The sequence below is a fragment of the Elephantulus edwardii genome, unplaced genomic scaffold (genome assembly GCF_000299155.1).
Source record: "Elephantulus edwardii isolate Elephantulus edwardi_28Jun2011 unplaced genomic scaffold, EleEdw1.0 scaffold00045, whole genome shotgun sequence".
NCBI classification, from domain to species: domain Eukaryota; kingdom Metazoa; phylum Chordata; class Mammalia; order Macroscelidea; family Macroscelididae; genus Elephantulus; species Elephantulus edwardii.
This window is the reverse complement of record NW_006399795.1, coordinates 16,659,556-16,671,109: the sequence shown is the minus strand read 5'-3', so window position 1 is coordinate 16,671,109 and position 11,554 is coordinate 16,659,556. Positions and strand designations below refer to the sequence as shown.

Below are 11,554 nucleotides of genomic sequence, written 5' to 3'. Positions count from 1 at the left end.
GCGCACATTTTGGGAGCTGTCTTGATTGTATTCTGCTACTAACCTGGATTGCGACCTCCTGACTGTCCTAAAAAAAAAAAGAAAAAAGAGCAGGTTGGATGGGAGATATTTTTGGAGCTGTCCACAGAAAATATAATAAGCCCCATTTGATTCTCTCTCTGAGTGAAAAACGTCATTTAATGGGGGCAAGACAGTGGCATTAACCAACTTCAATAAGATTACTGACTACTGTTTTGAGAACAGAATACAAGATGTCTAGGGCAAAAGCAGAAGACAATTTGGGGTCTTCCTGTTAGAGGCTGACCTAGCTGTTCCTGCATTCCCATGACGCACACCCAAGTGAAGGGGGCAGGAAGTAATGGAACGGTGGTGTAGTGGGTCTATTTTTCAAAATGGCTTTTCTAGGCTATTACCCTTGACTTTACCACACGGTTGGGTAGGAACGTCAAAATAGGATATGTTAGTCTATCCAGCAGGGGATTGGCTAGTTTCTCACCATTTCACCAGGTTTGAATAGAGCAGGTTCAGGGGCAGAAATTGGGGAATCTGAAAACTAGCAAGAAAGAGGAAGCAGGGAATGCAGTGCTTGTTCTTTGGAGCCAGATTCCTGTGCTGCTCAGATCAAAACCTACTAGAAAGCAGCAGCCGCTTCAGTAGAGAACCAGAGACACGACGTGAGACAGAACTGACTTTGGAATTGCTGCCTCAGAGCTAGGAACCTTCGCCCAATCTTGTTGGAGGACTAGGGGTGTGGCAGAGATGTCTTAATTGGCAATACTAAGAGAGCTTTATAACACTGGTCTAAAGCCATAAGATTGAAGTCTGAAGGGCCTGTGAGCACACCTTAGAAGCTGTCCTAAAAAAAAAAAAAAAGATTATCTTATTAACAGTATTTATTTCTCTTTCCTCAGTCAAACCCTGAGCCAAACACTTTACCCAGGCTGCCTGGGAAGTTACAGGGAAAGGAACACATAGGGTAGATGAAACATGAGGGGGAGAAAACCAACAAAATATGGGAGGCGGAGATGGCTCCTTCACATGGCAAAGAGGATCAGAAAGGCCACCATCAGGCAAAAGAGCCCCATGGCCTCTGAGAGGGGAAAGCCCAGAATGGCATAGGAGAAGAGCTGCTGCTCCAGAGAAGGATTCCTGGAATAACCAATGATGAGGCTCCCAAACACAGTCTCAATCCCAGCTCCAGAGCCAGCCACTCCGACCATGGCAGCCGCAGCCCCAATAAACTTGGCTGCTGTGTCAATATCCCTTGAGATAGTGCTGGTTTGGAAGCTGCGACTAGGGATAAATGAAATCAAGGAAAGTGGGGCTGTCAAGCAGCTGAAGTTCTCATCTCTCAGTGTCTCTGGTCGTTTCAGGACCACTGCAGACAATGGACAGCTCAGCAGCTGAGAGTCACTGCTGACCAGGGAAGGGGTGGAGACAACCTTGGTGCAGGCAATGCATTTTCAGAGGATGAGGGGCTGTGGCAGGAAAACTGCTCCTAGTGCAGAGAAGACAGAGAGGGGAACCTAAAAATTAAAAAAAAATAATAATAATTGAAACTATCATGACTGAGAAATTGTATCCTCTTATTGACTTGAATTGTAACCTGTTAACTTTCATAATAAAACTCATAATCGTGAGTATGTTTCTGTAAGATCTGTGTAGCTCCTGCAACTGATTTCAGACCCAGAAGAATAGTAGAATTGTTGCTGGAATTAGTAGATACAGGTAAGGGAGCTGGGGGACATGTCTGACCTCATGGAAATTACTTTTGTGTTATGGATGGCAGTTCCCCCTCAAAGAATTAGTAGTGGTCAGGCTTGACTGTCTCCACGCCACTCTTTTGCAGTGACTTTAGATTAACTCTATGAGATTTGTAGGTTCACCTGTGGCTTTACGAACCATCTTCACTCTGAGAACCCTGCGATGTAACTTCTGGCCCTACCTTCCTTGATTTATGTCTCCATTGCTCACCAGCTGTCCCTCCATAAGTAGCTCGTAGGAATCTCAAAGGCAATGCAGCCAAACACCTGTGCACCCTGCTCTCTCTGTTGCAGTATATGGCTTTACTTTCACTTTCTCACTGTCTCAAGTCAAAGCCTACTGTTTTTAGGTGTTTGAGGTTGCCTTTGACTCTCAGCAGCCTTGTGTATAACATAACAAAATAACACCTAGCTAAGGGGAATTGTCATCTTTACAGGTCTCCCCTCATCCCTAATCTAGACAGGTCCAGTGGGTTCTCTCCAGAACCATCCTGATCTTGCCTGCTCCACCCTGCAGTCCCTCCACGCCATCACCTTCTCTGGTTGGTTTCTGCTCTTTCTTTCCCACATACAGTCTGGTGGCACAAGTAGACCATGTCACCTTTCACCATCAGACTCTCTAGAGCTTCCCACAGCCCGAGGATTAGAATCCGAGTGCTCCCTTGAGAAACCAAGTGGGCATGACAATACTCACATTTAAAAGGTAAAATGCTGTCTTATTTTTCTATCAAAACCAAACTTTATTAAAAAATCACCACAAAACATTGAAGTCAAATAATGACGATGATGATTTTCTGTGTGAATACAGAGATAGGCTCGTCAGGGACAATTGTCTCCCATGTACAGAAAGAGCAGCTGAATCACAGGTCAGCAGGGTGACATCCTCACAATTGGACAGAGAAAACTGTAGGGGGACCACTGGGCTACAGGCAAACCTGCTGTATAAACCAGTCTCTCTTCCAAAGAGTGTGAGAAGGATGGAGTTGCCATGTAGATGAACATTTCCCCAAAGCTGGGGACTACTTAGCCACAGGTCTTTGCCACCGCTGTCTTCTCTTCCATCCTCCTTCCAGGAGCGTCTTAACAGTTAACACTTCCAGGCAGCCTCAGACCCAGAAGAGGAAGTGCGGGGAGCACTGGGAAAGCTAGTTTTAGGAAAGCTAGCTATCTGGAGGTTCCAGCCTTCAAGAAGCTATAAGGGAGCTAAACAGAAACTAATCTTTAAACGATAACTCTCTGTGTCCCTCTTCCCCTCATTGCTTGTAATCCTTAAGCAACTATATGCCTCTGTACTTTCTGTTCTAGATATTTCATACTAATGGAGTCAGAAAATATTTGTTCTTTTGTGTGTGGCTTTTCTAACTGAGCACAATATTTTCATGGTTCAGTCATGTCTAAGCATGTACAGACTGAACTCCTTTTATGGTAAATTACACTCCATTGTATGGATCTACCACAACTTACTCATCTATTTAGCTGCTGACAGACACTTGCTGCAATACAATGAATTACTTCATGGGCCCTTTTAGCCATAGCTCTGTAACTCCTATCAAATGACTGGGTGGGACTATGCAAATGAGGTGCTTATGGTCCAGCAAGGAGATTGGATAACTTGCTAGTAGTATAAATAAGGTGCATATCACTCTTGGTTGTTGATTATTTTTGCTTAATTAGAAACTCTATTAAAACTCTATTACAACACAATGCAATCTTGTCCACCCCAGGACTATCCTCATAATCTCTGCAGCATATAATTCCACTGTTGCAGCCACTGTGCTAATCCATCTGTTGAAGGTCTTGCTCTTTTTCACTGATCCTCTAATTTACTAAACATGATGTCTTTGTTCAGTGATTGTTCCCTTCTGATAACATATCCAAAACGAGTGAAAGGATGCTTAGAAGCATCCTCATGGGAGCTCTGGTGGCCTACTGGCAAGACGCTGCATTGCAATCCCAGAGGTATGCAGTTCAAATTCACCAGATGCTCTGCTGGAGGAAAGGCAATCGCCTCCTGTACCAGTCAGATCCAATTTGACAGCACACACACACAAAAATAATACAATAATTTTTTTAAAAAAGAAGAAGCTATAGGCCCTGAGAGGCTTTGTGTCCCTAGCAATCCTCTAATCCCTTCAAAGGCTCCCCTCTGACACCAGATCCCTGGCTAGCTCACCCCACTGTGTCCTCAGAGCAGGGTTGGCCCCTCTGCTCAGCAAAAGCTCTGTAGTGGAGTCATGGTGTGATTCCATAGAGAGGTGCAGGGGAGTCTTGTGAAGCCAGCCTGCAGCATTGACCTGTGCACCCTTGTCCAGGAGGTGGCTGGCAACCTCGACGTGACCTCCCCGAGCAGCGTGGTGTAGGGGTGTGAGGCTCAGTGAGTCCTGAGCTTCCACCTCAGCACTGTGTGCTACCAGTAGTTGGACCACAGCCAGGTGTCCAGCAGCAGCAGCCCGGTGGAGTGGGGAGCGGCCATGTCTGTCCTGAAGGCTGGGGTCGGCCTCATGGCCAAGCAGCACCTCTACATCCTGCAAGAGGAGAAAAGATTAGTGGAGGGCAAGAAGTGGCTTTGCTCCAGGTCCAATAAAGGGTGGGGCCATGTAGTGTTTGACCAGACTCCTTTTCCTTCTACTTTTAACAAATGAGTTTGACAAATGAGATGCAACAGGAGAAGCTCTGTTTGGAATTTTCCATCCCCACCACACTCCCCACACCTTCCCATCCTCTGGTCTAGAAGTAAAATTCAAGTATGTACAGTGGTCCCACCACAACCTCTCTATTGCCTGAGGCTTGGACCAAGTGCAGCCCTGCGCTCTAGAGTGAAAACAGTGCTAGGCCACATGCCCTACACCAGATGCCTGATAAGGCAGATAAGAAGTAAAAAACACCAGGAAGACAAGTTAGGAAGGCCCTCAGGGTTGGGCCTTGGAGTCTGCCCCTGCCCCACTCACCAGCTCCAAATGACACCTCCCAGACTACTACTTTGGGCCACAAGAACTCTGCCTCCTCTGCCTCCTGCACTCCCTGTTGTTGTTGTTGTTAAGTGCCATCCAGTGGTAGGCAACTCATACCAACCCTATGAATGAAAGTCCTCAACATTGTGTGACTTTCATCCTTTCTCCAGGTTCATAGGGTTTCTGGAGACAAGCTATTTTGGAAGCGGATGCCACTCCTGCTTCCAAGCTTGTTTTAATTGTGGAGTTCCACCAAACACTGTCCACCATGAGTAACGATTAATGCATTTGACACATCAGTGTCACAGTGTTCAGCTTCACAGCAACCACAAGTTACCTCTGAATGGCAGGACTATAAGACCTAGAAGAATGTTTGAACAAAAACAATGAAAAACAGGCCTGAGGGCCGCAGATTACAAGTCACCCACCTTTGGCTTGGTAGCATCACTTTCTCTCCACTAGGCCAATGGATCTCTCTCTAGGTTGGTGTTATTATTTTTAAGTGCCAGACGTGTTAAAGGGCCAGAAACTTCCCAGTCCTCTGTGATCCCAAACGCGTATCTCTTCAGCTGTATCCCTCACCAGCAGACCTTAGGGCTCCTGGCCCTCCGCTCCCTAAACCTGTGCAAGCACTAAGGGGAGGGGAGGGCATACCTGCTGGTGGCCCAAGGCTGCAGCGATGCCGAGTGCAGTGGCCCCAGTGCCGTCCTGGGCATTCACAGGCGCCCCGCGCGCCAGCAGAAGACGCAGCGCTGCCCCACGCCCGGCCTCGGCCGCTACGAGCAGTGCGCCGTCGGGGCCCGGGCAGCCAACAGCCAGCAGCAGTTCGAGCACCGGCAGCTGATCTCCTGCCGCTGCCCAGTGGGCCGCCGTCCAGCCGTGGGCATCCACCGCCGCAGCTAGCGCTGCGGGACCCGGGCTCGGCGCGCCCAGCAGACGGCTGGCCAGAAGCGGGCGGCCCAACGCGGCGGCCCAGTGCAGCGGCGTGAGGCCCGCCCCGCAGCGCGCCGCCGCCGGAGCTCCACGGCGCAGCAGCAGCTCGGCCAGCCGCGAATGCCCGGGCCAGGCAGCCTCGTGCAGTGGTGTGCGGCCTGCACTGTCCGGGACACCGGCGGGGGCCCCGCGTCGCAGCAGGAGGCGCACCAGGGGCGCGTGGCCGCGCAGCACAGCCAGGTGGAGCGGACTGCGGCCGTCGCTGTCCCTGCGGATGGGGACGGAGGGCAGGGTCTGCGCTGGTCCGTGACTGGACCCCGCCCCTGCTCAGGGAAGGGGTCCTGCCCTCGTCCACTTGGAGACTCTACCCCTTCTCCACCAACTCCCAATCACAGGAAGGGATTTCTTGGGAGCCAACCTGGCTGGGCTCACCTCTCGTCTACGCTGGCACCCTGCCGAAGCAGCTGCGTCACCAGGCTTGCCTGGCCCTGCCACACAGCCTGGAACAGGGGACTCCAGCCCAGCGGGGCACAGGCCCCCTCAGTCCCTGCATCCACGGTCACCAGGGAACCTAACTTCAGCCACCGCAATTCCAGCGCTGCCTCAGCTTTGGCAGAGGTCTGCTCTCCCAGCTCCTGCTGGAAATGGGTCTGGGGAAGATGGGCACAACACTGAAGTGGACAGAGGCCTGGAAAACCCAGCCCAGGCTGTCCTCAGGCCAACAAAGGGATTCATCCATGCCCTGGTCCCCTAAGGGGCTTGACACTCAGTTACCCCCAGAGGCAGCTGGCTCAGGGGCTCAAAGCTCCCATCAGCCGGGCTTCTCTCTGCCCCAGGGTCCTTTTCGGCTCCTGGTATCCTCTCCATGCTGCTTGGGGCCCTGAGCACACACGCTCAGTGTACTCTTCTCAGGCAGCTGCTCCAGGCTTGTCTGAGTGGGTGGTCTCAGAGCTGCAGGTGTTAGAGGGAGAAGAGCTGGCACCTGCCACCTCCTGCCTCACTGTTTACCCAGCAACTTAAAAGAATGCCATACCTCCCCGGCCTGCCCCTCCCCATCCCAGCCTCTCTCCGAGGGAACAATGGCCATCAGGTTGTGAAGGACAGGCAGGAACATGCCCTCTCTGGACAGCAGCTTCTCTGTCACTTTGCCCTCACCCCCCAGGAAGCATATGATATGCCTTGTCTTGCCTCTGGGGTGCCCCCCCACAGGAACCTCTGTGTCTCTATGTTGGGCTTTGCTGCTGAGACCCCACCCCTCACTTTTGCCTGAAGGACTGGGAGGTGTGGAGAGGGTGGGCTGCAGAGGGACCATCATTCCTACACAAGTGCTGCTGTGGCGCCAGCAGGAGACCCAGGGAGAGGGTGTGGGCAGGGAGCTTGAGGCAATCAGCTGAGGTTGTGAAGGGGCAGAGCCAGAAGTGGGGTGAGGGGTGAGTAATTTCTGGGAGAGCAGCCCCCTAGGGTGCTTCTGGGATGAGAGGGGGATGACACTGCAGGAGAAAAAGGATCTGAGCTCAGTCTTCAGAGACCACCTTGTTCCAGGTCCTGGGGTAGATGGTGAGTGGAAGCTGGCCCTGAGGCTGCCTCCCAGGGCACAGCCAAGTGCTCATATCCTAGACCAAGCTCAGCTAAGGGGGAACACCAGGACTGCTAGGAGAACAAACAGGTTTGTCCTGGAGAGGGTGAAGCCGGAGTGCTCCTTGGAGGCAAGGATTCTGAAGCTTCATCTAACATACTTTGGACATGTTGCAAGGAGGGACTGGTCCTTGGAGAGGGACATCATATTTGGGAGAGTGGAGGGACAGCCCAGGAGAGGAAGACCCTCGATGAGATGGATTGATTCTGTGACTGGAGTGGTGGGAATGAGTGTGTTTGAGACGGCGAGGTTGGAACAGGATAGAACCGCATTTAGGGCTCTTGTACATAGGGTTGCTTTGAGTTGCAAGCTACTCGATGGCACATAACAACAACAATAATAAGCAAAGAGTTGAAAACATACAATGTTTACTTATCTCTGCCAATGAGTCTAGGAGTAAGTGCAACTAGGATGCTCTTTACAGGTAAAGATGAAACCTTGTTTCATATACTTTGGGTATGTTTGTTAGAACGGACCAGTGCATGAGGAGAGGTGGAGGGCCAGAGAAAAAGAGGAAAACCCTCAATAAAATGGATTGGCACAGGGACTCAAGTATATCAGAGATAGAACAATGGGCTCAGGTATATGAGAGATTGTGAGGATGGCACAAGACAGGACAAGGTCCAGATGCATTATTCATAGAGTATGAGCAGTAGTCAACCTGATGACACCTAGCAACCACAACAGCAATCTTCTTGTCATTCTCTCTGTATTGGTTTCCTAGGAGTGCTGTGGCAAAGTTTTGCAAGACTGCCTCCAAATTCTACAGGAATATCTTCCCCCCATATTTTAGAAGTCAGGGTTAGCTCCCCAGAGGGAAAGTCCCTCAAGATTAATATTTGCAGAAAGACAAAAAAATTGACCCAGATACAAATTAGAAGACATTATTGTTGTTATGTTCTATCAAGCCTTCTACAATGTATAGGGACTCTGTGAACAACAGATCTGAACTCTTCCCTATCCTGGGCCATCCTAACCAGCTCAAATAAACGTTAGACCATAGTTACAGTCACCATGCCTATCCATCTTGTTGAGGGTCTTCCTCTCTTTCATGGACTCTCCACCTTTCTAACCAGGATATCCCTCTCCAAAGACTGACCCCTCTTAACATCCCCAAAGTATTTGAGAAGACATGTCATCATCTTTACCTCAAAGACATTCATTTTAGTTTATTAGCAGAGGAAAATTTAGAAGCCAGGAGAAACTTATTGCAAGGGCCCAGCAGCAGTGACAAACTGAAACAGATGGAATTCCACTAAGGGTGGACAAAGTAGCTAACTAGTTTATACCCTTACGTGAACAATCCCCTGCATATACAAACCTCAGATATACAATAAAAAGTTAAAAACTCTACAAGCTGAGGGAGCTCTGGTGGCCTGGTGGCAAGAAGCTGGGCTGCAATCCCAAAGGCAAGTGCTTCGAAGTGGAGAAGGAGGGCAGTCTCCTCCTGTGCTTGTCAGATCCAATTCGACTGCACACACACATACACACAAAAAAATTACACAGCTGAAAAATACTAAGGTCACAATGTTTCCTCCGAAGAAAAAGTCATTACAAATTAGATCTATATATCTAGTTCTGAAGGCATAGCTAAAACAATAAAGGGAAGGTTCCGTTTGCCCCAGAGTTACTCATTAAGACAAGAAATGAGAAGAACAAGTCTAATAAGAACTCAACTAGCTTAGCATAAGTGCAGCCATTTGGGGGCATTTTGATAGACAGTTTCTTGTGATTCCAGAGTTTGTTGGCTTGTAGATGCATCTTCACATGGTCACCCTTCTTCTGTCTGTCTCTCTTTGTGTCTCTTTTCCTCTTCATAAGGGTTTTATGGTGGCACAATTAGGACTTAGCCTACTCAGTATTATCTGTTTGTCATACTGTGGCGATTATATATGATTGCAATGTTAGAAGTTATGCAACCAATATTTCAAATACCAGCAGCATCACCCATGGTAGACAAGTTTCAGCAGTGCTTTCAGACGAAGAAAGATGAGAACAAAAGCTTAATGTTGTAGTTCTGGCAAAAGAACAATCAAATCTGTCTTGTACAAAGGCATCGATTATTCTATCTTCCTTATTCATGAGACAACTTTCAAATGCGTAGAACACAATTGAAAATATCACACCTTGAATCAGGCCTACCTTAGCTGCTAAACTGATATCTCTGCTTGCTTGTTCTTTAGCACTTTGGAGAGTCGTTAACAGCAGATTTTCCCAGTGTTACATGTCTTTTGATTTCTTGACTGCTGCTAGGACGGATGTTGACTGTGGCTCCAAGTAAAATGAAATTATTGACAACTTCAATCTTTACTCCATCTATCATGATGTTGCCTATTGGTCTGGGGTGAGGATTTTGTTTTCTTAATGTTGAAATGTAATCCATATTAAAGACTGTTGTTGTTGTTATGTGCCATCGAGTCGCTTGTGACTCATAGCAACCCTATGTACAACAGCCCTAAACTCTGCTCTGTCTTGTGCCAATTGCACTGTCTCTGACACTCCTCCCATCCCGATTATCCCAGTCATTGAATCAATCCACTTCATAGAGGGCCTTCCCCTCCTGCGCTGTCCCTCCACCCTCCCAAGCATGATGTCCTTCTCCAAGGACCGGTCTCTCCTCACAACATGTCCAGAGTATGTTAGACGGAGCCTCAGAATCCTTGCCTCCAAGGAGCCACCCGATTTAACCCTTTCCAGGACAAATCTGTTTGTTTTCCTCCCAGTCCATGGTATTCTCAATACTCTTCTCCAGCACCACAGCTCAAAGGCATCAGTTCTCCTTCTGTCCTCCTTGGTCATTGTCCAACTCTCTGATGCATAACAACTGATTGCGAAGACCATGGCCTCTATCAGATGCACCTTAGTCTCCGGAGAGACACCATTGCTCTTCAGTACTTTGGAGAGGTCCCTAACAGCAGACTTTCCCATGGCAATGCGCCTTTTAATTTCCTGGCTGCTGGTGCCAAGACTGTTGACTATGGAGCCGAGCAAACTAAAGCTGTAGTCTTTAATTTTTTGAAGTACTTCAAATCTTCAGTTTCTGCAAGCAAACTTGAGTTCCCTGTAAGACACAGGTTGTTGATGAGCCTTTCTCCAAACCTGATGCCACATTCTTCTTCAAATAGTCCAACTTCTTGAATTATTTGCTCAGCATGCAAATTGAGTATAGAAAGGATACCCTTCAGTATAAATTACACCTCAAACTAAAGAAAACAAAAGTTCTTGGAACCAGACCAACATGCAACATTGTAAGAGTCCTGATAAAGAATGAAATTGTCAAAGACTTAATTTTCCTTTGATTGACAAACAACGCCCATAGAAGCAGCAGTCTAGAAATTAAACAAACTGTTGCAGGGGACAATTCTGCTTCAAAGGAATCACTTTAAAATTCTAACAAGCAAGGATATTTCTTTGAGACTAAAGTGCATTTGCCCCCAGCCATGGTTTTTCAATTGCATCAGAAGCTTTCAAAAGCTAGACAATAAATAATTAAGACTGAAGAAATATCGATGCCTCTGAATTATGATATTGGTGAAGAATAGTGACCATACCATGGACTGACAGAAGAAAGGACTGATCTTGAAAGAGGTGCAACCAAAATACTTCTTAGAAGTAAGGATGCATCTTTTTTTAAAAAAATAATATTTTTTTGTGCATGTACAATCAAATCATATCTGACAGGTACAGGAGGAGATTGTCTCTCCTCCAGCAGAGTATCTGGTGGATTTGAACCACGCACCCCCGGGATTGCAGTGCAGCTTCTTGTCACTAAGCCACCAGAGCTCCCATGAGGATGCTTCTAAGCATCCTTTCACTCGTTTTGGATATGTTATCAGAAGGGAACAATCACTGAACAAAGACATCATGTTTAGTAAATTAGAGGATCAGTGAAAAAGAGCAAGACCTTCAACAGATGGATTAGCACAGTGGCTGCAACAGTGGAATTAAACACTGCAGAGATTATGAGGACAGTCCTGGGGTGGACAAGATTGCACTGTGTTGTAATAGAGTTTTAACAGAGTTTCTAATTAAGCAAAAATAATCAATAACCAAGATTGATATGCACCTTATTTCTATTAGTAGCAAGTTATCCAATCTCCTTGCTGGACCATAAGCACCTTATTTACATAGTCCCACCCAGTAATTTGATAGGAGTTACACAGACTATGGTTAAAAGGGCACAAGAAAAAAAAAAAAAGAAAAAAAAAGGGCACATGAAGTAATTCATTGTATTGCAGCAAGTGTCTGTCAGCAGATAAATAGATGAGCAA

At 47.6% G+C, this 11,554-nt stretch overlaps 1 protein-coding gene across 1 annotated transcript; it reads right to left on the bottom strand.

Annotated features, from left to right (window-relative positions):
- Window positions 1-3,895: 3,895 nt before the first annotated feature.
- ANKRD65 (ankyrin repeat domain 65) lies at window positions 3,896-6,514 on the bottom strand. The gene is made up of 4 exons (XM_006885942.1): window positions 6,422-6,514; window positions 6,080-6,297; window positions 5,369-5,915; window positions 3,896-4,288 (listed from the first exon to the last, which is right to left on the bottom strand). Exons 1-4 carry the CDS (start codon window positions 6,512-6,514, stop codon window positions 3,896-3,898), a joined length of 1,251 nt encoding a protein of 416 aa, XP_006886004.1.
- Window positions 6,515-11,554: the final 5,040 nt, after the last annotated feature.

Bases quoted from the DNA above. Each gene is read 5' to 3' on its own strand.
- ANKRD65 (XM_006885942.1), bottom strand. From the start codon at position 6,514: ATGGAGAGGATACCAGGAGCCGAAAAGGACCCTGGGGCAGAGAGAAGC. The intron at 5,916-6,079 runs GTGAGCCCAGCC...CCCCATCCGCAG, and splicing joins GGTGCCAGCGTAGACGAGAG to GGACAGCGACGGCCGCAGTC. The intron at 4,289-5,368 runs GTATGCCCTCCC...CTCCTCTTGCAG, and splicing joins CAGCCTTGGGCCACCAGCAG to GATGTAGAGGTGCTGCTTGG.